This window comes from Coturnix japonica, chromosome 14 (assembly GCF_001577835.2).
Source record: "Coturnix japonica isolate 7356 chromosome 14, Coturnix japonica 2.1, whole genome shotgun sequence".
In the NCBI taxonomy this organism is placed as follows: domain Eukaryota; kingdom Metazoa; phylum Chordata; class Aves; order Galliformes; family Phasianidae; genus Coturnix; species Coturnix japonica.
In genome coordinates, this window is record NC_029529.1 from 5,058,227 (window position 1) to 5,086,131 (window position 27,905).

At 52.7% G+C, this 27,905-nt stretch overlaps 2 protein-coding genes across 4 annotated transcripts in view; both read left to right on the forward strand.

Annotated features, from left to right (window-relative positions):
* Positions 1-144: 144 nt before the first annotated feature.
* Positions 145-17,196, forward strand: ALKBH5 (alkB homolog 5, RNA demethylase). 3 transcript variants are annotated; one of them, XM_015876544.2, is made up of 6 exons: positions 145-537; positions 732-1,518; positions 7,266-7,346; positions 11,149-11,304; positions 13,034-13,192; positions 13,331-17,196. In XM_015876544.2, exons 2-6 carry the CDS (start codon positions 815-817, stop codon positions 13,371-13,373), a joined length of 1,143 nt encoding a protein of 380 aa, XP_015732030.1. In that variant the 5' UTR covers positions 145-537; positions 732-814; the 3' UTR covers positions 13,374-17,196. The 3 variants fall into 3 exon arrangements, with proteins under 3 accessions (XP_015732030.1, XP_015732029.1, XP_015732031.1); XM_015876543.2 differs by having other exon boundaries at positions 735-1,518; XM_015876545.2 differs by having other exon boundaries at positions 146-537; positions 735-1,518; positions 13,034-17,196.
* A 224-nt stretch (positions 17,197-17,420) lies between these two features.
* LLGL1 (LLGL scribble cell polarity complex component 1) overlaps positions 17,421-27,905 on the forward strand; it is a 15,248-nt gene continuing 4,763 nt past the window's right edge. The window contains exons 1-4 of the mRNA XM_015876552.2: positions 17,421-17,703; positions 19,498-19,595; positions 21,740-21,960; positions 26,755-26,758. Of these exons, the coding sequence (XP_015732038.1) occupies positions 17,623-17,703; positions 19,498-19,595; positions 21,740-21,960; positions 26,755-26,758 (404 nt within the window). The 5' untranslated portion in view covers positions 17,421-17,622. The remainder of the gene's footprint in view (positions 17,704-19,497; positions 19,596-21,739; positions 21,961-26,754; positions 26,759-27,905) is intronic.

Genomic DNA, 27,905 nt, shown 5'->3' on the forward strand with positions numbered 1-27,905 from the left:
ACCGTCGGCTCGTAGTTCTGGCAGCCAATCAGCGCTGAGTCCCGAGCTGGGGGGGCGGGGCCGCGCGTCGCGAGCGGAGAGGAGGAGGGGGCGGGGCTTGAGGCGGAGGGGGCGGGGCGTGGTGCTGCGCGTGCGCAGTGCGGTGGCGTTGGGGCGGGCGGTGTCGGTGCTGGCGCGGTGGGCGGCCCCGCGCTGGGTCGTGCTGTGGGTGATGTCGGGCCGCCCGCTGCTGACGTAGCGCCGCGGGAAGGGCTGCGCCACAGCTCCGGGCCGTGCAGCCCGATACCGGCCGGGGCCCGGTTCCCCCCCTCGCCATGGACACGGCGGTGTTGGTGGCAGCGGGCCGGGCACGGCGCGGAGCCGGGGCCGCCGCCGCTGGGCACGTTCCAGGCCGGGCCGCCGCGTGAGCAGCGCCGGGAGCCGCAGCTTTGTCCGTCCGTCCCGCGGCAGCACCGGGCGGTTTTAAATCCAACCCCCCCCCCCCATTTATCGCCGTTTCGTCCGTTGCTTCGCCGCCGCCGCTGCCCTGGGCGAGCCGTGAGTTGGGACGGGAATGGCCGGGGGAGGGGCGGGCGGGGAGCGGGGGGCGGGGGGTCACGCACCGGGAGCAGCGGGGCTGTGGGGCTGGGCACGGCCTGCAGCGGGAATGGGGCTGGGCAGCGGGCGGGGTAAGGGGGGTTTGGAACGGCTGTACCGATGTACCCTGACGTTGTCCCCCCGGTGCCCCCCAGCAGGGCCATGAGCAGCCGCCCCGCGGTACCGAGCGCCGGGCGGCACCGACAGCGCTGAAGGAGCGGGGGGCGGCGGGCGCACTATGGCCGGCAGCGGCTACACGGACCTGCGGGAGAAGCTGAAGTCTATGATGCCTTACCGGGACGGCTCCAAAGGGCCGCGGGAGCCACCCGAGCCTCCGTATGAACGTAAGCGGCGGTACCACGAGGACTCCGGGTCGGAACCCAGCGATTACGAGGAGCAGAAGGAGGAGGAAGAAGCGCGGAAAGTGAAAAGCGGCATCCGACAGCTTCGGCTGTTCAGCGCCGAGGAGTGCGCCAAGATCGAAGCTCGCATCGACGACGTGGTGTCCAGGGCTGAGAAAGGGCTCTACAAAGAGCACACGGTGGATCGAGCCCCGCTACGGAACAAGTATTTCTTTGGGGAGGGTTACACCTATGGGTCTCAGCTGCAGAGGAGAGGCCCCGGGCAGGAGCGGCTGTACCCGCGTGGGGAGGTGGATGCCATCCCCGAGTGGGTGCACGACCTGGTGATCAGGAAGCTGGTGGAGCACCGGGTGATCCCCGAGGGCTTTGTGAACAGTGCCGTCATCAACGACTATCAGCCCGGGGGCTGCATTGTCTCCCACGTGGACCCCATCCATATCTTTGAGCGGCCCATCGTCTCCGTGTCGTTCTTCAGCGATTCCGCGCTTTGCTTCGGGTGTAAGTTCCAGTTTAAACCCATCCGGGTTTCGGAGCCCGTGCTGTTCCTGCCGGTGAAGAGAGGAAGCGTCACGGTGCTCAGGTAACTCGCCGTGCTGGCCTCGGTGTGGCTGCGTGCTGAGATGTGGTTGTGTAACGCTCCTTACGAGACCTGATGCGCCCTGATGGTAGTTGGAGCTCGTCTGCATCCAGGCATGCGGGGTCTGGCTGCAGCAGGAAGGGTCAGGGCGCCCTGCTGTCACGGTGGATGCTGATGTGAGGGAGAGATGGGGGCTGTGCCCTTCTTGCAGGGGTTCAGGTCTGAGTGCCGTCACTTGTGGGGTTGGGCTTTCTGGCAGTTCCCGTAAACAGTGGGAATCCACATCGAGATACAAAATGGATCCCATGGCTGAGAGCTGGCTGAGGCTGAGCTCCTGGTTCTATTCTTAGCGTGGCCTTCCTGATGTGACCTTAAGTGTAGAGAGGTGCTCTGAGCGGCCTTATCCCAGTCTATGAACTGGGACAGACAGACCCTCACCTGCATGGGGGAGACCTGAGCGCAGACCCCTGTGGGACCATCCCTTGGAGGTGCAGTGTAAACCCAGCACGGCAGCAATACAGACAGCTTGCAGGCACGAGAAATGCCTTTACTGGTGTTCCTGCAAGCAGGGTAAGCGCAATGGAGGTGAAATGACCTGCCCAAGGTCATGGAGCAAGCCAGTAGTACAGCTGGGACTGGCTCTGATAAATGCCTGCTTCCTAATCCCTGCTGTCCACCTATGGGTGCACAGAGCCACAGGCAGCAGGGGGGCATCAGCATGGGCTGCCATGTGTGGCCCCATAGAGCCCAGAAGCCCCTTGGTACCACAGAGTGCAGCTGCAAGCTGGGTCTGGGGCTTCCTGCCTTGCTGAGCACAAGTCCCTCCTGTCCTGAAGGTCAGAGTGCTCTGCCAGCAGCGGGATGGCCCAGACTGTGCCAGCAGTGCTCTGAGCAACCAGCGATACCTTGTTTTTAGAGGGGGGGCTGCTGAACATCCAGGCCAGCTCTTCAGGGCTCCCTGTTGGTAACCCAATCCTGCACTTTGCCTTGTAAAGCGATCGCTGCAGGGTTCAGGAAGGAATTTTCCCCCCCCAACGTCCGTACGGCGTGTCGTGCTGTTGACTGGTGCATCAATAATAAATGCTGCGAGCTCACATCACTTTTATCTGGGAAAAGCAGCGCAAACACAAACTAATCCTCACCGTACCCCCCTGCGTTAGGTAACTCCTGCAGATTAGTGAGCGATGATGAGAGGAGGCAGCAGGAGGACACCCAGCAGGAAGGGCTCTGCTGAGACAGGGGTGTTTGCTATGGTGCATGTGGCTGGGGCTGGGAGCGTGCAGGAGAAGGGCAGAGGTCAGTGCTGGGAGGGAGCTGCAGGGCAGTGTCCTTTTACTGCAGGAGTGCTGCGTGCTCAGCAGCCTCTGATCCGCTGTGTGTGGGACATGAGAACTTTCTGCCTTCATTTTCCTGCCAGCCATGTGAAGTGCTGCTATACCTTCCCCTGGAGAAGGCGCCGGGAAAGCTCCCAGTGTGAAGGAGGATTGGGATTCCTGCAGCGCTGGCTGGGATGAGGAGGCACTCATCATTTATTCCACTTCTCCTCCAGAACTGCTGGGAATAGAGGGCAGCTCGGGATTCCCAGAATGGGAGTGAGTTCCCTGCCAGGCCCTGTGTGTGTCACATGCAGGGTTCGTGGTCTGGGTGCTGCAGTCCGCTCGTTGGAATGGCTGAAGCCGTGGTACTGAGCGAGCAAAGGTATTTTATATGCCAGAACTGGAAGGTTGGTGTCTGGGCAGCCCAGTGCTGGCTTTGCTGGCTTCATCCAGCAGTCTGATGTTCTGCTTTCCAGCAAATAATAGACTGTAAAATGGAGATTGTTTCGATTTCAGTGCGGCAGTTAGCAGATACTTAGCACTCACTTAAGAGATGTTCTGCCAAAGCGATGGTACTGTCCGGGCCAGATAGGAGTTGGTGGAGCAGCAAACCTCCTCTGCTCCAACATGAGGTTTGAGAGCAGAGGGGAGATGGGCAGGAGGACCTTAGGGATGCAGGATGTACCTCTGGATCCAGCTCTTGGTCACATTTAAGCCAACTCACCAACTCAAACTTGGCGTTTTCTCCTCCCAGCAAACAGTTGCTGAAGGCAGTTGCCCTGGAGATGGGGAAACGGCGCAGCTAGAAACGGTGTGCTTGTAATGTCTGCTTCCAGCACTGCTGGGTCAGGGGCTGCTCCGTTTGTTTGTTACCTTGTGGATATCCTGGGGATCTAAAGAGAGCTGCTGCCTTTCCCTTTGCCCCCACACCTCCATCTGTCTCTCCCCAGGTCATGCATGTCCCACACTCAAAGATACAAAATCCTCATCCCAGTTTTGCAGAGGGGTTTCCCCATTTCCTGCCCCTGACCCGTTGCACTCTGCCTCTCCCTGGGGGTAGGTTCAGGTTTGTTTCAGTACGGCTTTGCCTGGCTGGTGTAACGTGCCTCCTGGCACTGTGCACGCAGCACGTTGCTAGTTAAACTTTACAGTAAACCAAAGCATTTGTCTACCAACGCTGTGCTGTTTGCAAATACTGAACCTCCTTCAGGCTGTGAAGTATTCTCTGACAGCATGTTAGGTTTTAAAAGTGCCCAATTCGAAGAGTTTTGGAGGTAGAGCAGGGATTCTCGTGGCTGTGCTGCATACCCAAGGACAAAGGCTGAGCTGCCCCAGCCACTTTTGTGCTGCCATCGAGGTATTTTTTCCTCTGCTTGCATTCATAGCACTGATTTGCTCTTGTATGTTCCAGGAGAGGACCTTCCCAGGCCCCTTCTGCAGTGGCTGCAGGGTTTGTCCCTTTGCCACGCGTCATCCAGGCCAGGAGGAAATGGCAGCAGTGTGTTGCAGTGCTGTGGGGCTCACAGAGCCCAAGTCAGGCTGCAGTGGTGCCTCTGCCATCAGCTTGCTGGGGGTGGTTGCTCACTGGACCGTAATTATGAGGGTTTTTTTCCTGTTTAAAAAAAAACAAAACAGCAGAACAACAAAAGAATTCAATAAGAATCAATATAAGGAGGAGATGGAAGAATTTGCACATCCGCCTGGGAAACGTGAGGTTCTGGAGAAGAGGAAGGGAGCTGGGGTGAGCAGCTCCAGGCAGACTGTACCCTGCAGCACACAGCAGGTCTCAACACCTGGGGAGCTGTTGTGGGATTTCCATGTAGTGCATCTCAGCACCTTTGTATGAAGCGTGAAGCTGCAGTTTTAGCCAATGGAGTAAATTGCTCATGGTAACGTTTCCACTGCTCTGAGCTTGTGCACAGACAGGCTTCCCTTCTGAAGGTGGCAATGCTGTGTGCACAGAGCGGGTCTGCTCCCTGCTGCACGCAGCAGCGCTGGGAGCATCGTGATGTTTGTGTCTCTTGTTGTCTAGAATCATGCCTGGTGGCAGCTCTGCTCGGAGCCTCTGGGGGTTAAACCTGCTTTCTTCCCAGCTGGAGGAACCTCTGCACGACTGCGTGGATTAGACATCCTTCCAGAAAAGTCTGAGCCCTCAGCAAAGGCCCTCGGTGCCTCAGCTTTGCTCAGAGCAAGCCCTGCGTGTGCTGCTGGTGATGAGGCAGGGATCTGTTCCAGCCCTGCTCCAGCTGGTTGGTGCCGCATCGATGCTTTGTGGCAGCAGCTTTTCCAAACCACAGGTGAAGCCTGAGCTCAGTAACTGCTCTGGCCTGGCTGCATCCAGCCCTGGAAGTATTTCTCTAGGGATCATACAGAGCTTCAGGGCTTGTTTTCTGCTGATGTTTATGCAAAAAATCTCTGCTTCTATCTCCATATGAATCAGTAATGTTGTGGCTTCACATTAACTCTTCTGGACTGAAGAAGATGTGGGGAGGAGGTGTGGATATGTATGATCCAGGAGATTAGATGGGGTCAGGGTGTTAGTTGGGCCTGTGGGTGGCATCTGCACCTCCCCTCATTCATCTGAAAGGTGCCCTGGGCTGCACACGTCATGCTCAGGTGTTCTCATAAGTGTTGTTGTGGGCAGCAATTTAGAACTTTCTTTCTTGGATCATTCCTTCCCCTACACCTTGACTTTGTTCTTCATGCAAGAGCAGGAATCTCTGTGCACACCCCTGATATCGTTATGGGGGTTTTGTTGCAGTTTGTCCCTTCACCTCTTGCTCTTGGCTGTTATCAGGTTGTGGTGAGGTCAGGAATGGCCGAGAAGGTTCTGCTGGCACCATCAGGGCAACTGTGACCCAACCAAATAACCTCGTTCTGTCTCTCTGCTCAGTGCTCATGCAAACCCCCCTGCAGGAGGGCCATGCAGAGACTCTCCCCATGCAAGGTGCAGGCTTCCCCCCAATAGCGTGGCATTGGGGCTGACTGATAGTCCCCCTTAGGGGACCTAGAGCAATAGCACTGCTGCTTTTGGGCCGTAAGCTCTTCTTAATACTGCTTTGGAAGCAAACTGAGAGCCAGTTCCTCTATGGGGATAGCTTTGGGAGGCTGAGCTGACATCTTGCAATGGAGAGCACAGGTTTGGAAGCAGACGTGCTCCTGATGTTTGCTGAGGATGTGATGAGCTGAATATTAACGTGGATGATATTAATGGGTTCGCTGAAGCTTGACGCAGAGATTCCTGGAGTATAATAGAGCATTATTAGAAGCCCCTCTGCATCGCACTGTGTTGTTCTGCAGCCCCCTTGGAGGGGCGGGGGATGGCCGGCAGCCCCTCTTCTGGTAGATCCATCTTAGGTCTGAGCTGTCTTCTCAAAGCAATGAACCTCTCTTTGAGCAAGAGGTGAGTGTTTCTAGATGGGTGGGTGAGTTACCTAACCAGATAGAGGGAACCTGCTCCTATCCTAGAGAGAACCTCTGTGTGTGTGTGTGTGTGTGTGTGTGTGTGTGCAATGTCTTCTCCACACTGAGCATCCCCAGTGTGCCGTGGGCTGGGAGGATGAAGGCTGGCAGTGGGAAGCAGCAGCAGCCTCTCAACAGAAAGAAGCAGTGAGAGGAAGTGTGGAACACAGAGCTTGGGCTGTGCAAACCCACATGAAACAGCTTCCAGCCTTCACATGGTGCTGGGAGCTCAGCTCTGCCCCTGGGAGCACAGTGAGATTTCTTGGAGATGCAGCAGTTCCTGCATTGGGTTCACCCAGGGCATGTTATGCTGGCGTTCAGCACTCCTTCACCCCGAGGCCTTCCTGTCCTCGTCGGCCATTTCAGGAGGCGTTTCACTTCTCCTTCCCCATGCTGGACTGGAGGAGGCTGCTGTGCGCAGCAGCAGGCAGAGGGCAGCCCACCCCTCATTAGCACCTGTAATGACTGCAAGGAGGGTGAGTGGCAAAGCCCCCTCAAAGACGCTCCAGCAGCAGTTGGTTTTCAGTGCCTGTGGTTCCATGGCGTGTCCGGGTGTGCTGTGTGTCTTGGTGATGATGGATGCTTGAGAGCGATGCAGTGATTTTGTATTCTGTTGCGCACTGATCTCCTGATGAAGCTTTCGTAAACGAATCGGCTGAATTTACACTCCATAAACTCATTTTCAACATGACTTATTTCATCATCTTGTGGCAGGTGGCGGTTTCCTCTGGTGTGTGCTAAGAAAAGATTAAATCAACAATAATAATAATGAAAAAGAAGAAGGCCTGAGTGTTGCCGTGCTCGTTCTGTTAACGTAGCTCCTGTGTGCCTGGGGAATGGTGTGGTGTGTGGAGGAGGAATCTGTGGGGGAAGTTGGGAAATGGTTGGCCAAAGCGAGCTGCTGAGCCTGGCAACTGCTTTCCCCTCCTGCCTGTCATCTTTCTCACCACGGCTCTTTGTTTTTGTTGTCAGTGGATACGCAGCCGACGAAATTACACACTGTATTCGACCACAGGACATCAAGGAGAGGAGAGCTGTCATCATCCTTCGAAAGTAAGTGTTGAAGCCTTCTGGACAGCGAGGCAACCTTGGATGCGGTGGTGTGATTTTTACCGAGCTCTGAAAGGAACGCTTTAAAAAGATGCCTTGCTTGTTAATATGCTGAGCTGACCTTAAATCTCTGCTAGATCTCACTCTGATGCTCATTTGTATCTTGCCGTACCCATCGCTTGGTCAGTGGAAATAGATGGAAGTTGTTATTGCAGAGTTAATCGCTTCTTGGCTCTGTGCAGCAGTACTTTGTTGTTGTACCTGGGTTTGCCAGTGCTGTTGGTGTCTAAGCACCTGGCTTTCATTGCCTGCCTAACCCCAAGCAGCTGGAATTTCAGACTCTTGCTTTGGGCTGCATATTCAGCTGTCTGATTGTATGATACCCATGTACCTGAATCACCTGGACAGTCCTTTGAAGCTGATGCTTATGATGAAGAATCTTCTTCAAAGCAGACTGCTTTCTTGGTAGCATACCTTTCATTTCCTGGGGAAGGGGAAGAAGGTGCTGGCTTTGAAGGGAAATGAATGCTGTGAATTTAGCAGTTTACAGAGCTCGTCCTTTGAGAGTGGCGTTGGGAAGCCAAGCTCTGTGAGTTGCATCTCATGTTCCCTGTTTTAGATGTGCTGTCTTGGTCAGCTGATGTAATTTCATCAGCTGATTTGATGTAAACCCAGAATAAACCACGGGCATGGTGGCAGGGCTGCAGCTGTGGCTCAGGCTGGCACAAGGCTGACAGAAAAGCAGTCTAGATTCAGAGTTGTGGAACTTCTGGGCAGCCTGGCTGGTTCCAAAACGAGTCTGGTGACATTGTGAAGATAAGGCACAAAGCCAGCAGTGGAGTTGGACATCTGGATAGAGAGATCTGTGAAATGAAGGCAGGGAAAACAGCAGCCCTGAGGCACTAGCACAGCACAATCAGAATGGACCTAGGGAGGCAGGACGAGATATGGCAGGTGACAGAGTAGGATGAAAGATGGATTGGAACCAAACCCTCTGATTGCTGCTTATTGCCAAAAGCGGGGTAAGGGGAGATGACTAACAACAGAAAGGCTGTTATGATCAAGTTGTTGGCTTCTGCAGCCAGTGAGAAGCAGTGAGTGCTAATGAGCCCTAGTGAAAGGCATCTCCAGATCCCACAGCAGGAAAGGCCTGAACTTAGGTGCTCTGGAACAGAGAAGCTGCCTGTCCCAAGCTGTGGAGCAGTTACTTGGATAAGACAGCTCTGGCTAGGCAAACTTAAGCTGCCAAAGTAGTGCAGGTGTATAATGTGCCTGTTCAAAGCAGCTCTACTTCTTGCCTTCATCAGCCTCTATAAGCTAAGGGTGTTAGCCTGGCTGCCCTCAAAGTGCAACTGGGCGAGCATGTAGCAAGTCAAGGATGCTGCCTGACTGACCTAGACAGCATTGCTGAACAGATGAGGCCTGTTAGCACCCAGCAGAGCCATGCTGGCTGTGTTGGCTCAGCCATCCTTCTGCATCAGTGTGTCTTTCTGGCTTCCATAGAGGAGCCTGAATTTCTTCGTGTCAGAGCAAGAGTGTCTCTGCCCAGTCATACACAGACAGCCATGGGCTGGCTGGACCTGCAGGCTGAATGCAACAACAGGATTTCTCTCTGAGAAAAGTGGGAATTCTCTGGTCGTTATTTTTGTCTAATCTCCATAGAGCTTAACAATCCTGGTGGATGAATGGCAATTGCCTGTTTGCCACGGGGTGCACTCTGACTGTTGCCAAATAGAGCTTATTAATTGTCGCTTATCCGTTGTGATGGAGACCGTCTCCTTGGCTGGCCATGGGTGCAGGCATGCACGCACAGCAGGGCTGCACTGACCTTTGTCTGCGCCTGCATCCCTGGAGCATCTCTTGCTGCCATTCCCCGGCCCCAGATCATGCGACTGGTGCAGTCTGAAATAGCAAGTTATGCAACCAGGAAAACAGCCGCTTCCGCAAGCAGCCTGCGTGCACACGAGGCTGGGGAGCAGCCTGTGACCTCGTAAAACTCATCTTTCGTGGTGAGAATGAGCCCGGAGCTTTCCAGAAGAATCAGGCACCCTGCGGTTGTGTCACAGCAGCATAAACTTTGCTCCTTGCAGGAGCTGTGAATAAGCTGGCAGAGGCTGCTGGGCCCCAGACTCTGGAGTCTGGATCTGTTGCCTCTGCTCTGGGCACGTGGTTCTGGAGGCTGTTCTCCTGTCGCTGCCAGCAAAAACTGAGCTGGAGAAGTGGTTGGGTTTTACAGGATGCTTGAGAGCAGCGCGGTTACCAAGTAGGTCAGCAGCACTTCAGAGCTGCTGCGTGATGGTATTTGCAGTGCTCCGTGTGTATCAGAGCACGGGGCTGCAGGGAGCCAGCAAAGTTTGGAAGCTTTGAGCAAGGGGAAGGAATGATGTGCTGGGTTTCAGGAGATGCTCATAGAGGTCGTGTGGAGGGTGGGGGTGGAAATGAGACCTATTCAGGTGGGTCTTGAAAGTCATTTTAGACGTCTTACACAGCTGCATTTAAGCAGTTCTTCATAGGCTGTTACACAGGGGAGTTATTTTATTTAACTTGAACTTTGGTAGGTAATTTACTTTCATTTTTAGCATGGTTCTTGCTTGTATCCATTCCTGCAACACAAATCTGTGTTGCTCTGTGGCTGATATCCTCTTGCCTTTGCAGTGTATTTGCTGTGATTTTTTATTATTATTTTTAATTGCAATCATGTAGTCATCATATTTTAGAGGTAATTAAATCACCTAACTTGTTTAGGGCCAGATCAGCGATGCTTTTACTAGTCTAGCTGCACTTTCTTTTACCCAGACCCTTCTGGTATTCAGCCCTGACCCTGTGGAAGCAGACAGGCTGCAGGAACAACACTAGGATGCCCTTTTTTATTCCAAGGAAGTGACTTGGAGCCTCTTGAAATGGGCACTATGGGGCACCAGCGCCTCCTTTTACTGTGTTTTGCTCCTTCTTAGGCTTCAATTTGCGTTTCAAAATAGACTTTAAAGTTTCTGTAAATTGAGCCTGGTAATTACGCTGTGCTGGGAGGTGCTGATAGCACCACGCTAAGGCACTGCACTGTCAAGCTTTCATTTGTGCTGCACGGCCTTTGCTTGGCCTCTTGCTTCTCTCCATACATGCATAGAAAGCTGCTGGCTGCAGCCATGCCTGGGCCAGCAGCAGTGGCAGCTTTATTCCAGCATGATCTGGGCCCTGCTGTGCTGCTGGGTGGTGATGTGGTGATGTGGCTGTGGTGTGGCTGCTGGGTACTAAATCTTCTGACTCGCACTTTGACTCCTGCCTTAAACCTCTTAGTCAAGCTGAGAAATGCCTGACCCCATGAGATCTCAGAGACAGTAAGGAATTTCCAGATAGAAGGAGTTATTACTGCTGTAGGTGATGATGGATTTCACAGTGAGTCTCCCAGGTGGCTTAACTGGAGTTGCAAGTTATTGAAGAGTCACTGTGATTTCATAGGATGTCGCAGGTGCTTGAACACCTCCGCTCAATATCCTGTTACTGTGATTGCAGTGAGCCCAGCACCTTTCCTGTCCTCCCACGTTCACCTTGTGGCCATGCTGACCTCTAAGCCTTCCTCTTTAGAAGCCTCCTTCTTTAGAAGGCAGTAAAGGTTAAAAGCTGAAGCTTCAAGCAGGAAGAAGCTGTAGCTTGTTCTGCTGTTGGATGTAACAGTCCTGACCCTCTTTCAGAGCTGTGTGCCTGGGATTGAGGGTTCTACTTCAGTGCATCTGGGACAAATGCCTGTTGCAGCCTGCTAGCAATTCACTTAAAATGCTTTGCGAATTCTCTTTTTTCACATTTGCAGAACAAGACTGGATGCCCCTCGATTGGAAACAAAATCGTTGAGTAGCTCTGTGTTGCCACCAGGTTACACCTCTGACCGCCTGTCGGGAAGCAACAGGGACCAGATCTTGAAACCAAAGCGATCCCATCGCAAAGCGGATCCTGATGCTGCTCACAGGTGGGTTGATGTTGGCTTGGGGTGAGGTTTTGGGTGTCACCTTTGGGTCAGTGAATGTCTGAGGTTCCTGGTCTCTGGCAAGAGAGGTTGCGCAGCACTCTTACAGCATCCTGGTTTGCAGCTCTTTGCCAGGAGCTGGGAAGCACCTCCCAGGTGTGTTATGTGGTGTATGCTTCTCTGTTATCAGTGAGGTTCTGTATATGTTCCTCCTAGGCTTGTGGAGACTAAGCTCTGGCTGTAAGCAGCTTACATTGTTTATCCTGTGAGTGGCATAATGAAGAAGCAATAGATTTGGCTGCCTCTTGATAATGCAGTCATTCAGAACAATAGTTTCCCTGCAGCTAATTATTTTTGACCTCTATTGCCAAGCAACCTGTGCAGGTGTGTTGAAGTATATTATGAAAGCAGACTTTGAGGTTTTGTGAACTGGGAAGGGTGAAGGTCTCCTTGGGAAGCTCCATAAAACCACTTTGCTTCCAGGGCTGTGTGTATATATGTGTGTGTGTGTGTGTAAGCAAACTGTGGATGTGTTAAGCCTAACCTACAATGGAGCTCCTTGCTGAAGCTTCAGACAGCTTGAGCTCTGCAGCAAGGCTTCCCTTAAACATCACCTTGCTCTGTGTGAATGCACTGATAGCCAGTCTGCCAGCTGCCATGCAGTATTTCTGGTATTCTCTAATTCCAAAGCTCCTCAAGGATTGAGGTGGCATTCTCTGCACATCATGTAACACCAAAAGGCTGGCATGGTCTTGGGGCTCGGCTGTTGTGAAGTCCCAGTCCGTGTTTCAACCTGTCCTGGTGAAGGAGAAGGGTGGGGATGGTTTGTTTATGAGTAGTGTTCGTTCATCAGTACTCAGGATGACTGGGCACATAGATCACGAAGAGAAGTGAGGCTGCAAATAAAATCTTACCTCTGAGCATGCAGTGCTCCAGTGTGTGATTAAGGGGGTGGTCATGCAGGGCAAAGTCTGCAGATCCGCGAGAGCTGATGTGAAGGCAGAGATGCACCTTATTGGGATGCAAGCTCAGCACAGTCCCCTGCAGTGGATGGTATCTAAAGACTCTGAAAGGCCTAAAAGACTCAGCGTGTTGCAGGTAAACAGTACAGATAGCATATCTGTCAGAGGAACTCAGTAGTTGCCACCTGGGATAACTTTGAGTGGTCTGTGCAGCCATGAGTCCTGGCAGCACGGTTATACTTGTGAACTGAACTGATTGCAGGTGAGAACAGAGACAGCTTTACCTGAATACTAGTTGTACTGTGGTAATGTTTGAGAGAACTAGCAAGAGGACAAAGGAGCTCAGAGTTGTGGTTTAATCCTGCACTATAAGTATCCTAGCAGCTTAGCACAGAGCTGAGCACGTTTGTGAGCTCCCCCATAGGAGGCAGAGCCCTCTGCCCAAGGAATGTTTGTTGGTACCACAAGCTGTACTTCAGGAGGGCTGATCAGGCTGTTTAGAGGTGTCCCTGGTAGAAATAAAGATTCACCATGTGAAGGCTAAGGACTTGCACTTGTAAAAGCAAAGTGCTCAGCTATGTCATGGGACGTGCAGCTTGGCGATGTGCTCCTGCTCTGTTGAGAGCTGTGGGCTTAGTACTGGGAGAGCAGTGTGGAAAAAGTCACTCATATGCTCAAAGCATGCAAAAATCCAGATGGTATCCGCACACAGAGCGCTTAAATCCTGCTGTGGATGTGTTCTCACTCCCTCTTTCTCTCTTTCTCCATAGGCCACGGATTCTAGAAATGGATAAAGAGGAGAACAGGCGCTCAGTCCTCTTACCAAAACATAGGAGACGGAGCAACTTCAGCTCTGAGAACTATTGGCGAAGGTCTTATGAGTACACGGAGGACTGTGACGAGGAGGAGGAGGATGGCAGCCCAGCCAGGAAAGTTAAAATGAGGCGACACTGAGGAATGCATTTTCCAGGCTTGTGGAGCTGATGAGATTGGCCTTTAGTCTGTGCAAACTTTCTCCTCCCTCTGGCTGTTTTCCATTTAGCTTCAGTTTTGGTTTTTCCTTTCAGGTTGAAGAGTAAACAGGAAGGATCTAGCGATTTGTTTTTATGAATGGAGGAATGCTGAGACATATGTAAGGATGGAACATGTCCAGTACACGCGGTGTCCTGAGTCGTGGGTCAAGTGGGCATCTCTACCATAGGAAGCAGATACCGTGATGCCAGGCTGTCTGTTGGGATTTCTTTGAAAACACCAAAAAGTTTCACTGTTTTGTTGCGCGAGATTCAAGAGTTGTGTTTGGTTTTGTTGATTTCTTTTTATTTTCTGCTTTAACTTTCTTCTTTTCCAAATGTTCTAAATATGATGTTGTTAGACCCCGGGAGCTGAAATTCTCTGTGGTGGCCTCGTATTCCTTGCTTCACCAAAGGGCTCCTTGGTCTGATCATACCTAGTTGTTGTTGGGTTGTGTTTTAAGGGTGTGTCCTGCAGTAACTGGACGTTTGAAGCCTTGCAGACTCCTTTTGCTGCATTGATTACAAAGGGTTTAGGACGTTTGTGTTGCACTTTAGTACCAGTTTTAAATGCCATAGATTTCCTTTCTAGTCCCTTTTCCCAAGCCAGCTTGGGCTCACAGCTTTGTGTCCCTCTGCTTCCCTCTCCAAGAAGAATGTACTTAAGCTCTGGTTTCTCAGTGCTATTCTGACCAGTGATCAGTTTTGATTGAGGATGGACCCATTGCTGGCTTCACTGGTGTTGGTCCAGTGCTGACCTGAGGTCTGTATTGGAGCCCAGGAGCTGCAGAGCAAGTGACTGCATTGAGTACGTGCTGCTTTCCAGAGCTAGAGACAGCAGAGTGGGAGGGAGGCTTTGCTGGGGGGTGTTTGCCTTGGGACCCCCTGAGAAGGTTGGGGATGCTGCTGGGTATGGAGGAGCTCCTTTTTAGCCCACATGATGTTTGTCAGCTATCACTGCAGCAGTTGTCTGATGCCCTCCTGTTTCTGTGCATGTTCAGGGGTAGGGATTCTGCTTTCCCCAGACAGTGCTGAGAGGTGTGAGACGTTTCACCCTGCGGAGGTAACAATTAGAAGTCTGCCTTCTTCCAGGTCTTTTCCTGTGTTTGCCCTGCCTGAAATCTGTGCTTTGCAGGGTTGGGGCCCAACACCGTATTTAGAACCCTGCTTCTAAGGAACGTTCTCCAATTGATCCTTTGAACCCAAGTGTTGGCAGTTGTAAGGAGTAGTCTTATTTTTTTAATTTCTACTGCTTTGTCCTTCCTCAGATGGCGGTTTTTCTTAGTGCTGTGTCCCTCCACTCTTCACGATCTGCACGCTTGGCAATAAAAAGATGTAATATATTTTGAAACCCGTTTGCTGCTGTCTTGAGGAGCTACTGGTCAAAAAACAGGCGCTGTTACTTAGTGATCAAGCATGTTTGCTGACATCTGGGTCTCACTGTCCTTTTCCTTCCCTGCTGACTTCTGCAGCTCCCACCACTCGTCTGTCCTTCGGCTCGCTGCTGAGGCTGGATCTAGCAGTCACATTAGTGCAAAGGAAATTACTGTCACTTTCAGCACAGCACCGAGCTTCAGGAGTGTTTTGTAGGTGAAGCTCCTCCTGCCTGTCTTGGATTCTCTTGATCTGATTGCTTTCCTGGTGAGAGGCTTTTGTTGGCTCAGTGCGGAGCTTTGAGAGTATCCTCATGGCCAGCCTTTAAAGGCACTTACCTGTCTTATCTGCCCAGAGATCTGGAAGTTCATGCATCTGGGACTTCAGAAAGGCCATTTTCAGTCCACACTCGGCACCTGGAGCATCATTCCTCCCACTCCTACCTTGCAGCTTGAGCAGGCCCTCTCTTGGCTACGAACCCTGTTTTGGAAAGCTTGGCATTCCCTAACAGCAAAACAGCATGCAGGGAGCAGCGATCTCTTCTCCTCCTTATGGCTGGTGTCTGCAAACATCTCTGGCAAGCTAGAAACCTGCTAGTGGGATGCCGGGGATGGCTGTTCCTAATTCTGGGTTTGCTCTGGAAGTGCCCCATTCCCTCCAAGGGCATTAGGCTGTGCTGCTTTGTGCTGCTGGCTGGCAGGGCAGAGCCCCCTGTGCTCCCTTGCTGGAGGTCTCTGCTCTGCACAGCCTGCTCTCCCTCTCTCCCAGTTTTATGCCTACCTCTGCAATATGGATACTGTACTCTGGTGTCTCAACTCACAGTGAAGGCAGCCTGCCTTCCCGGGGCTGCTCCCTGAAGCAGCAGGAGCACTGTGACTCCCATGGGACAAGATAATTTCCACTATAGGCTGAACAAAGCATCCCGAGGTCTTTCCTCCTAGCCTGGTACTGTCACCTCATCCCAGTCCTCATGCAGTCTGTATGTGTGCAGGCGTCCTGCTTGTCCCATTGGGTTTTGTATTTCCTGCATGCCACCTCTGGGAGCTCTGCCCTCCTTTTCCCCATCCCAGGTCTGTGCTGTGGGTCTGAGCTGGCAGCTATTGCTGGAGCTGCTCTCCTGCCACCCTCTGCTTCGTTTGGCTTTTAGTTTTCAAGCTGACTTGCTTGGGGCTTGACACCTGGGCAAAAGTGGGACACAGCCAATCTGACCTATACGATCTCTTGGGCATGAGTCCCCAGCGTGCAGGCAGGCCATCTCCCCCCACTTGTACAGACATTTTATATACACACGGATGTATATGTGTAGATACATGTTTTTTTTTAAAACTCTTTTGCACTGAACAACATTGGGGTGAAACCTTGATTCGAAACAAGACACATTTTTCACGTGGATCCAGATGTCTAGATCCCTTACTGTGACCTGTTTGGTAAAACTGTGGCTCAATACACTGCTGCTGCCCATATCTGTTCTCTGTTGTGGCTGTGTGAAGGCTGCCATCAGCCCAGAGCTGTGAGTCTGGTGTGGAGGTGGGCTCACGTGCAGGCCTGACCAGGTCGGCTTCTTTGTCTTCATATAGTTCAGCAATGCAGTCCCATTTCCTCCCCATCCACCTGCTGTGTGCTGTCTGTAACCTGCACACCCATCCTGGGGCGTAAGGCTGTGTACAATGTGATGACCCCACGAGCACTCGGACCCACAGCCCAGACCAAGAGAACTGTCTTTCTTAAGGAGGGGGGGAGGTAGATGGAAGTTGTTCCTGCTGTTCTGCAAAGGGACGAATTGGGGTTTGCTGCCTTTACCTGCGTGTTGAGAAGACTGAGAGCCAACCAAGGCTCTGCTGTTGGTTGTGTAGGCTCCACTCATCCTCTGGAACAAAACCCAGGGCTGTTTGCCACTCGTGCTGGCTTCAGAGATGTCCCAACCCAACCCCATGGCTGGGGATGGCCTGGAGGGGGCTCAGAGCGTGGCCATGGGGTCTGGGCCCCCATCTAGAGGCAAACTATTGTCTGCCAACCACCTTCCTTTACCTTTACCTGGCGAGGAGGAGAAATGCTGAGCCGAGAAACGCATCTCTGCTCCTTCCTGCCCCCCCTGCTCACATTAAACCAATTCTAGCTGACTTTTATTTTATAAGATTCTAATTTTTTGTTTTGTTTTTTTTGGTTACAAATAATAATAATTAAAAAAAAATAAAAATTAAAAAAAAATACAAAAGAAAGTGGCAATATTTTTGTTTTTTTCCTGTCAGCTTTTCCTAGGAAAAAACGTGGCTTTGTAACAAAGTTGTACAGTTCTGAAGTATGAAGATACGAGGAGTCGTGTGTGAGTGAGACGCTGTAAATGGGGCAGAGATTATTTTATGTACAGTCCGACGCAGGGGGATACTTTTAAAATTCCGGTTTTGATTCTTTAGGAAGAATTTTAGTTCTTCACTTTGTCAGGGTTTGGAATTTCATGGTTTTCGTTGTTATGATGATGATGATGATGATATATATATTTTTTTTCTTGTATAGATCGCTGCATTAATTGAATAAAAGCAGAAAGCATCGCTGTGCCGCCTTGTGTCGCTGTGTGTGGGGGGGTCAGGGCCTTACACAGCGCTGCGGCCTAGTCCGCTCCGTGTGGTGAAGCCTGACGGATGAACTACAACTCCCAACACCCCCCACAGCGACGGAGCATGCGCAGCGCGGATAGGAGGGCGCCGCCGCGCCGTGCGTGCAGCCCAGCGCTGATTGGCGGAGCGAGCTGTCAGTCAGGGACACGGCCCGCCCCGCCGCGGCGGTGCCTGCCCGGGGCTCGGCGCGCGGCGCTCGGCGCTCGGAGCGGGGGGGGGGCGGCAGCACCGGGACCGGGACCGGCAGCGGAACGGAACCAGCACCGGGAGCGGCACCGCCGGCAGCGGGAGCGTCTGCCCCGGGACAACCCACCCCGCCCGCCGCCTCCTGGTACCGAGCCGAGCCCCGCCGGCCCCACCATGATGAAGTTTCGGTTCCGGCGGCAGGGCGCAGAGCCGAACCGAGAGCGGATCCGCCACGACCTGTTCGCCTTCAGCAAGGTGAGCGACGGGACCGGGGGGCGACGGGGGGCGGGACCGGCGGCCAACAGCGCTGAGAGCGATCAGGGACCACCGGGGGGTGGGGGCGGCACGGGGGGAACCGGGCAGCGGGAGCCGAGCAGTGTGGGACCGCGGGACACCGGGTGTGTGTGTGTGTGTGTGTGTATGTGTATGGGGTCATACATGTGTGTGTATGGGGTCATACATCGCCCCCACACACACCGAGACCCCAACTGGGCGGCAGCGCCCGGTACCGGCACCCGTGGGGGCTGTACTGAGCTTTGGGGACCCCCGCACACACTGCGATCCCGAGTGTGACCCCCGTGCTGCTGCTATGGACCGGGGGGTTCTGCGGCCGCTTCATAGCGCTGCAGTCCGGTGTCACCCCCGGTGCTGCTCGGTGCCCGCTCTCTACGGGATCCTTCCATCCCTCCATCCCTCCATCCTGCAGTGCTGGGACGTCCCCGACTCCTGGGGACACCGAGCAGGAAAACATTGTCACCTTGGACGCGGTATTCACCCCCCCTCATTGCTCCCCAACGTTTTGGGGTGCCCCAAACCTACAGCAGGGTCTCACCCCTCACCTCAGCCCATCCCACTTTTGGGGTCCCACCACCAGACCCAGTTGCCTCCCCCCCCCCGCCCTGGGGTTGGGGGTTGCTGCGGAAGCTGTGAGCGCCCCGGGACGCTGCCTGCCCACCTGCCTCCCATTAAGGTCTTGGGTTTTGTTGTTTTTTTTTCCTTCCTTGTGAGCTCCAAATCTGCCTCACATTTGCTGTAATTTGGCCCAGTGCTCCTTGGCCGTGCGGAGCGGCCTGCTGCCGGATACAGCCCCGCTTCTGGTGGGAGGAGGGGGCTGCGAGGGGACTGGGTGCTCAGTCACCACCCCCAGCTCCATGGGCATCCCCACAGCCACCATCCCTGGATCCTCGAGCTGCCATCATCCCCTGTAGCATTAGGGCTGCAGGCAGAGGCTTGTGGGGTGGCTGTCCTGCAGTGAGGGTGTTTATGGGGCTCTTGTGGGGTGGTCCCGTCAGACCCCATCTGAACACTGAGCTCAGAGTGTCCCTATGGTGCCACCCCCTGCCCCCCTTTGGCTTTCAGCATCCTGGAGCCAGGCGTACATCCTGCAGAGCCTTTGAGGTGCTGTGTGGGTGATGGGGACCGGCACCCAAACTTGTCCTCAGACTGAGGGCGTTGCAGAACCCTCCTGCAAGGGGACGTGGTGGTCCCTGCTGCCGGGTGACACCGCAGAGCAGCTCTTGGCACAATCAGGAGGTGTCACCCCGGTGCATTTTGATGTTGCAGCCCCTGGGAGTGCTCCCTGCTGTGAAGGTGGTGGATGTCCCTCCCCCGCCCCCCTCCCCAAATGCTGCCCAGCCCCTCCTGGAGCAGCGAGTTTGGGCACACCATCATGGACTTCCTTGGGAAGGTGCCCACGGGGGCTCAGTGTGGTCCCACTTGCCTGGTTCTGTGTGGCACCGCTGGGAACCCCCATGTGCTCCTCAGGGTGCTGCTGTGGATGGGGCTGTCCCCGTGCCTTTAGGTGGTGGGGTTCACCTCTTTAAGGTTAGGGCAGCCCTGGTCCTTTGGTGTCGTTTGGGGTGGCTCGGTCGGTTTTGGGGTGTAAATCCCTGAGGCAGCTCCTGGTGCTGCTGTGGCATCCTCAATGCGTTGCAGGGCCAGGGCTGAGGCAGCTCAGTGCCACCCTGCTGGGCACTGTTAATGCTGCCCCTCCTGCATGGAGGGCTTGGGATTTGTGGGGACTCTGCTCTGACCCCTCTGTCCCCACAGACAGTGGAGCATGGCTTCCCCAGCCAGCCCAGCGCCCTGGCCTACGACCCCCGGCTGCGTGTGATGGCCATCGGCACCAAGGCAGGAGCTGTTAAGCTGTATCCTTTCCTAACAACCCCCCCCTCCAAAAAACAAAACACTGAGGGGGGGCAGCGCAGCCCCCAGCCACGTCCTGGCGGTGTCCGTCCATCCGTCCAGCTGGGCTGCAGCTGTGCTGAGCTGGGGGGGGAGCGCCGGGGGCTGGAGCAGAACGGCTGCCTTGTCCCGAACTGTGAGCCTGGAGCGGTGATTTGGGGGAGGAAAACAAACCCAACCAAAACCCGGGAGCGGGATGGGATGGGATGGGGTGGATGGGATGGATGCTCCCATCCCGGGATGCTGCGGCTGTGCTTTGTTGTGAGCGGGGAGACTCCGCTGTGCTGCTGGCGGGCAGCCAGGGCTGGATGTGGCCACATCGGGGCCCCCGCACTGCAGGAATGTGGGGGGGGGCACTGGGAGGCTGCATCCCACACGGGATTCTTTTTTCTTTCTTTTTTCTTTTTAAATAATTTTGTTTTTGGAGGGCAGAGCTGCCCCGGCTTCCCTGCCTCCATCAGCTTGCTGCGTTCCTGGCTTGAAGATGGCATTTTAGTGCCAGGGCTGCTCCGATCCTGTCCTGGTGCCATCCTGGCCATGTCTGTGCTGGTTCTGGTTCTGGGTAGGATGCTGGGGGACCATCTCCACCCCCAGCAATCTGTGTCTCCTCAGCAACCAGGGGGTCCTGGCACTTGGTCCCCTTATAGTACTGCACTGCTGTGTGCTGCATAGCCCTAGTGCTTATTGCCCATCAGCGTGTTTTAGGGATGGTGTGTTGAGTTCCACTGGGAGCCCTTTGGTGTTGTGCCGTGGGTTGGTGAGCAGCGCTGGGTGCCATCGCCGTGCCCCATCCCAGTGGGTCGGCGGCTGCCCTGGGGCTGTGCTTTTGCCCCACTCCTTGATCCCCACGGCCCCAACCCGGCTGTCTGGCTCCTCCGGGCCGTCCCCAGCGCCGCGGCGGCTCCAGCTTGGCCACACCGGCGCTGCCAGACAGCTCCCACCTGCCAGAGCCGCCGGGCCGGTTCCCCGTGCCCAGGGCAGCGTGCGGGGCACGGGGAGGTGTGCGGAAACCACGCTGCAGGGATGCCTCCATCCAGCCCCGCATGTAACTCTGAGGTGTGAGGCAGTGCCCGGGGTTGGGGCCATGGAGGCAGCTGGCTGGGAGGGCTGTGGGGTCGTTGAGCTGGGGACTGGGAGGCTCAATGCACTTGGGGTGCTGCGTGATTATGGGTGCAGAGCATCGGTGCCGGTCCTGCCGCGCTTCCTGCTGAGCGGCGTTGCCGATGGAGGAGCCGGGACCAGTTGGGTGAGTGCGGCCGTGCCGGCGCATACCAAACCCCACCCTGCTGAGAAAGAAGGGGGTGGTGGAGGCCAGGATCCGGCCCGGCCCTCGTGTGCCCGCATGGCCACATGCCAACCGCATCCTGACCCATGACGGCGGTCGGAAGCGTTGGGCCTGCGGTGCCGGCGCGGTGAAGCACTCGGTGCTGTGGTTGTGCCGCACCGGTGTTGGCTGCATAGTGCCTGCTGAGCTGGGGGGGCCCATGGGAAAGCTGAGGGCCCCAGGAGCTCCCAGCACTGCGGACATTGTCCGTGCCCAAGCGAGCGTGGCTAATTGGGGCCATCCCTGCGGGTGGGCTCCTGGCCGCTACATGAGTGCAATGGGGCGGCCAAACGGGACCGGGAATGTCGGATCCATCCCACTCTCTGGGCTGGGGGTAGCTCAGGGTGCGTCTCACCCCAGAACCGAGCGCTGGGGCCTCCAGCTCAGCACCATCCAACCTCATTTCCTCGGCCCCAGCTGCAGACCCTGCAGCTCGCTGCTGTGCGGGGCCGCTCGGGGCCCTGTGTGCGGGGCTGGGTGGGCTGGGGGCAGGAAGCGGGTGGGGGGAGCAGCGGGATGAGCACAGCGGCTGGCGGCAGAGCGGGTTGCTCCCAGCAACACGAGCTGAAGGGCCGTTGCTTGGTGACCCTCGGCCAGGGATTGGGGGATTTGTGTGGGGCGTCAGGGACGTGGGGTGGGAGCGGGAGGGGGTTTGGCTGCAATGGGGGTTAACCTGGGCTCAGTGCAGGGTGCTGGTTGAGTGGCTGCCAAGCGGAGCTCGGGGGGCTGTGTTGGTTTTTGTTGGGGGTGTTTTTTGTTTCTTTTCCTTAACACCCCCCCCAGGTATGGCGCGCCTGGCGTGGAGCTGACGGGTTTGCACAAGGAGACGGCCACTGTCACCCAGCTGCACTTCTTGGCCGGGCAGGGCTGGCTGCTGTCCCTGCTGGATGACAACTCGCTGCACCTCTGGGAGATCTACCAGAAGGAGGGCTGCTCCCACCTGGAGGAGACACGCAGCTTCAGCCAGGGCGTGCAGGCAGCCCGAAGCTGCGTGTCTCCTCCAGGTGGGAGCAGCCCTCCTTCTGGTAGATCTCCCAGAGGGGTGCAGCGAGTTGTCATCCAGCAGGGGACAGCAGCCAGCCCTGCTGCCCGGCCAAGAAGAGTGCATGCTGGTGACAGTGGCCGTCTCCTTGTGCAAACCCGTCAGCTCCACACCAGGCGCGCCGTACAGCTTAAACAGCTCCTGCCTTGGTGCCGATGGCCATCACACACAGCCAGGGGTCGTAGGCCAGGGCGCTGGGCTGGCTGGGGAAGCCGTGCTCCACTGTCTTGCTGAAGGCGAACAGGTCGTGGCTGATCCGCTCTCGGTTCGGCTCTGCGCCCTTGCGCGGAACGGAACTCTTCATCATGTGGGGCCGGCGGGGCTGCGGCTCGTACCAGAGCGGCGGGCGGGGCTGGGGTTGATCCGGGGCAAGACGCTCCCCGCTGCCGGCGTGGCCGCTCCCGGGTTGGTTCCGTTCCGCTTGGCCGGTCTTCCCTGGTCGCTGCCGCCCCCCCTCTGCGGCCGCGCGCGCACCGAGCCTCGGGCGGCAGTGAAGTCCACAATGCCCCTTTGTGACATCATAACACCCTTTGTGACATCATAATGCACCTTTCTGATGTCATAATGCCCCTTTTTGACGTCATAATGCCCCTTTGTGATGTCATAATGCTTCTTTGTGATGTCATAATGCTTCTTTGTGATGTCATAATGCCCTTTGTGACGTCATAATGCCCTTTGAGACGTCATAAGGCTCCTTTGTGATGTCATAATGCTCCTTTGTGATTCATAATGCCCTTTGTGATGTCATAATGCCCCTTTGTGACGTCATAATGCTTCTTTGTGAGGTATCTGTGGTGCCATTGATAATGAAGTGTGATGAACTGGAAGGCTTTCAGTAGAATTGCAGCCCTAACATAAACAATGACTTGAACTCTGGAATTCTGTGTAAAATCATTAGCTAGCTTGTGGTCCGGGTCTTCAAACCAAAGGCTGTGAGGTGCTGCTCTTGTTGACGCAGGCTGTGAAAGATGACTTGAGCTCTAAGAGTAATTTCCCTTCTGCTCTTTATATGAACGTCAAATCCACAATTAGAATATTAAGAAGATAATATAAAATTTTGTGCTGCTGGACTGAGGACTTCCATTAGCTGTTAGCCATAGTTTGGAACTTGCAAAGCAATCATATTGGAGCCTTGCTGGGCAACCTGCTCCAGTGTCTCACCACACCCACAGTAAAGCATTTCTTCCTAATATCCAATCCTAATCTACCTTCTTCCCATGTAAAGCCATTTCCCCTCATTCTGTTGCTACCTGCCCTTATGAAAAGTCCCTCCCCAGCCTTCCCTGTAGGCCCTCTTCAGATACTGGAAGGCCACTCTAAGGTCTCCTTGGAGTCTTCTCCAGGCTGAAGAGCCCCATCTCTCTCAGCCTGTGCACATAGTAGAGGTGCTTTCAGCCCTCTCTGATCACCTTCATGGCCCTCCTCTGGACCTGCCTGAACATCTCCAAGTCCTTCTTGTGTTGAGGGCTCCAGAACTGCGTGCAGTGCTCCAGATGGGGTTTCAATGAGAGGAGTGTGGAGGGGCAGCACCACCTCCCTCGACCTGCTGGTCATGCTTCTGTGCTTTAAGCTTATGCTTTAAGGTCCTATATGCTTTAAGGTTTAGATAGTGCAGTCGCCTCACCTCTTCAGGTTTATCTGTGAAGGTCCCTTCCAAGTGAACCGTGCTGATCCAGACAGTTCGGATTGCTCATTAAAGTGTTTTAGTAAGTTGGGCTGGTCCTACGAAGCAGTATGACTGCAGTAAGCAGTGTACATGGTGCGCTGTGAGTACTGCACACATTCCTCTTGGCAGCTTGTGGAACAGAAACTGTGCATTGTTTGGATTGTGTAAGTATTCCTGTTGGTCTCTTGTGATGCTTACCTTCTTAGAGCACCTTTCCTCGTTTGGCTCTACATATTTTGGTACCTTACTTGTTCTGTTTGGCTTAGCAGGGAAGGTCTTCTTCTGAAGCATCCTCAGTCTTGGTCTGGGCAGCATACTTAGAAATGACATGGACGTTACATGAGTGGGTGGTCAAAGGGGGGAAGAACTCACCTTTCTGATCTGTTTCCTTTTAGAACACAGTCCTGGAGAGGATTTGCTTTCCTTGTTTCCTGGAGACTTGGATTCTTAGATGGTTTTGACTGCAGCTATTTCTGATGTTAATTCCTTTTTCTGTACTTTAGTAGCCAAGTGCAAGTGGAGTGCTTTGGGAATTGTCTGAAGTTGCCAGGTTGCGTGTGATCACATATGTAACGTGGAGTTATGTGTGGTGCCAGTGATAATTAAGTGTGATGAACTTGAAGGCTTTCAGTACAATTTCAGCCCTAATGTAAACAGTGACTTGAACTCTGGAATTCTGTGTAAAATCATTAGCTAGCTTGTGGTCCAGGTCTTGAAACCAAAGGCTATGAGGTGCTGCTCTTGTTGACGCAGGCTGTGAAAGATGACTTGAGCTCTAAGAGTAATTTCCCTTCTGCTCTTTATATGAACGTCATATCAACAATTAGAATATTAAGAACATAATATAAAAGTTGTTGCTGCTGGCCTGTGGACTTCCATTAGCTGTTAGCCATAGTTTGGAACTTGCAAACCAATCTTATTTAGACTTTAGTGGTGAAATCTTCTGATGAAATCTTCCTTCTAATTCTGCAAAAGAATCTCGGTGGAACATTTCTGTCTGAAAAGGCTCTGGCATATGAAGATGTGCCAGACTGCAGCCATGTTGCCCAGTTTGCCCGTTTTGGATTCCATGCGATATTTTTTCTGATTGTGAGCTTCTTAGTGTAGTTGTGTGATAGATATAATCGGTCCGCACGATCTAAACCTACAGATTCACAGAACAAAGCAGGTGGTCTAGGGAAGTTATGTGCTTTAGTGATAGATGTATGAGTGCCTAGTTTCTTACAGAAAAAATACAGCTCTTAATCTAGAAATCTGCTTCTCATTGTATCTAGTGCTTACTCCATATTTAAGTATCTAGTGGACCTTGACCAAAGGAAGATAAAGATAGAGCAAAGAAGTATGTTAAGCATAAATTTTGTTGCCTTCTACCTGTAGGCCATGGTTGGTTTGACGTGATCCCTAACTCCAGTGTTTGGTTTGCACAGAAACAGCAAGCAAGGGAACAAGTAAAGGAGTCAGTGAGGATTTTAAAACACAATGGGAAGCGATAAGGCACAGTTAATAAGATTCTGGAGTTAGGCTGGAGGTAGGCAGAGGTTGAAAGGTACCGAAAGAAATTCAATCTTACTGTGTTGGACAACAAAATCCACTGTGATATTATTCAAATTTTTAACTAAACCAAGTGATAATTCATATTTATGTTTAGATAAGCTGGTGAGGGTTAATCCTCAATGGAGAATTGAGATGAACAAATAAAAAAATGGTGTTTGACAGTCTATAAGAAACGAACTTATTCTAGGAGAGAATCAGAGTTTTCAACTGTTTTGTTCAATAGCCAAATAATGTATGATATTTTTATAAGCATTGTGTCTGACCTTCTCAGCTGTTAGAATTTCTTTGACAGTAACTTCTCCGGCTGTGATCAGAAAACCTTTTGTTCCGTCTCTGGCACCATTCGAGGCATGATACTCAACTGGGTGATATGGAATTCACACTGTCAACTCCAGTGACAAGAAAAGTGGCATCTAAGAAGCGTGCAAACACAGAGAATGTTGATGCAGAGTCAGTGTTAAGAAATGAGCTGCCCTTTGCATTTCCTGCTCCAAAGGCCTTCTTTTCGAAGAGCCAGACAGAGAAGCAAGTAGAAGGCATATCTTTTTAGGCGCCTACTTCCAAAGGTATGTTGTATCTAACAAATGGAAACCTAGAACATGTGTAGCTTAGGAATTTTTTACTTTTAATATGAATGCAGTACTTGTAGGTCCTAAAATTCTGAAAGGTTTCAGTGTGGGGTTTATTTGGTCACAGCACATACAGCTGCCATCCTGTACATCTGACAGTGCACTGCAAGCGGTTTAACCATATATCAGGGCATGGTACACGTCTGTTAATGATAGAAGTTCTCACAGTTTCACAAGGAGCATGCCTTGTGCATGTACTGTCATTTCAATGATATGAAGACAAATGTGGCTGTGTTCCTAAAACTAGCATGTGTCTCCACTCTCCATCGAGATTTAGTAGATAATTTCTTTAACAATTATGATGAGAGTTTTGTTTTGTTTTTATTTTTTTCTGGGCTATTATTTTGAGTGAAAGAAAAGGGTATGCTTTTATTTAAGCGAGCTTTTGATTGCATCATGCTTCTAAATTAAATGTAACCTACTGAATTCCTCATGATAGCATACGAGTACTTGCAAGGGTTGGTCCACGCCCAAACAACAGTGCTTCAGCATGGCAATGGAAATAGTTTGACTAGCAATACAGACACCTACATTTATGTGATGTTTAAACCACAGCAAACATGTGTTCCTTGTTGGCTATCCTCTACAGACACTTCCAGTTTCGGTTTTTTTAAACAACAGTCATGATCTGACAGAACATACATTATACTCACACATACAACCATATTAATTAAAAGAACTAGCTTTGTCCTCTAGCCTCTGTCTTAGTGGTTGGATATCTTGATAAGCATTGTTTGAAGTCGTGCTTCCTTTTCTAATACTACTAGGGATTTTGTTTCGGGCGACTGTCTTTTCTGTTCAATTTGTGCATTCTGGCGAGATAGTTTATTGTTCATGAGCGCGCGTGTGTGTGGTGTGGTGGTGGTGGCGCGCATCACTGTTCATTTGGTTAAGGGTTTCGAGCAAGTGTCGTACGGAGGGCTAGGTTGTTCACAACATGGTTTCAACGACCTGCATGTGGTAACGTGTGATGTTTGTCTTATGGTAAGTTTAATAAGTAAAAGTAGGTATTTCTTAAAGGAGAAGTGCAGTAGTGTGATTTCTGCTCCTTTTTGTTAGATATTCCCGAGAGTTAAATAAGTACAATATTTTTGTTGTCCAGTTGGAAATTCTGACATTCAGGGCAGGCTGAAGCATTCCTTAGAGATAATGAGCGAGTGGTGTGGAGAGTAATTGCCTTGTGTTTAGTGGTTTCGCGATTATGTTAGCTGAGCAACGATTCAATATAAGTCTGGGGAACAACATACAGCGCGTGTGAATAAGAGCTGGAATTCTTTGAGCTTTTAGACTGAGTTGTCTCCACAAACTCAAAACTGTTCCACGTAACTCTTTTCCAACATGTATCCACAGAACTTCTTAGGCTGCTACTTAACACACAGTATTAACTGTGGGTATGTAATTCACACCTTTCATATGAAGGAAAGTACTTGCACCCAGACACCAGATGTAGTTCCCAGTGCCAGAGCAAGGAAGCAGTTCTGTCTAATTCTCATCCCTTCCAAACCTGTAATACTGAACTGCACCAGTCCCAAAGATCGTATTCCTCTGATAATCAGATTATAAAGTATTTCCTCTTTATATGTAGTCTTCTCCATTTGTAGTTGAAAACCTCCATTATCACTACTGAAGATGCGCTTAGAGCATATGTGGTGTCAGCAGGTCTGCGGTTAGAAAGATTAATTGCTAGTCAGGTGTGAGTCGGCTGAAAGGAAGACGAAAATTTAGAAGCCGTTCTTCGCTTCCGACTCAGTGATGCAGACCGTGCTTGGTGGATACTTTCACTCAGAATACCAAAAGTACACGAGTTACGGCGCGTATGAGTATAGGCGGTGATGAGTACGAGCTAGCAACCGGAGCCAGTCTGCCTGAGAGAGGTATAACGCGTGAGTGTCAGTGTGGTCTGTGGTATTGTGGTGTTTTTAAGGGGTTGCTAGTAAGCCGCGGCGTTGCTCGATGTACTATTAAGTCGCGTGGAATGCGTAAAGTGCGCGCGGCCGCGATAGGCAAGGCTTATGGTTGACGCTCTCTCGTGGGCCGCGGTGTCTTCTTCTCTCTTTT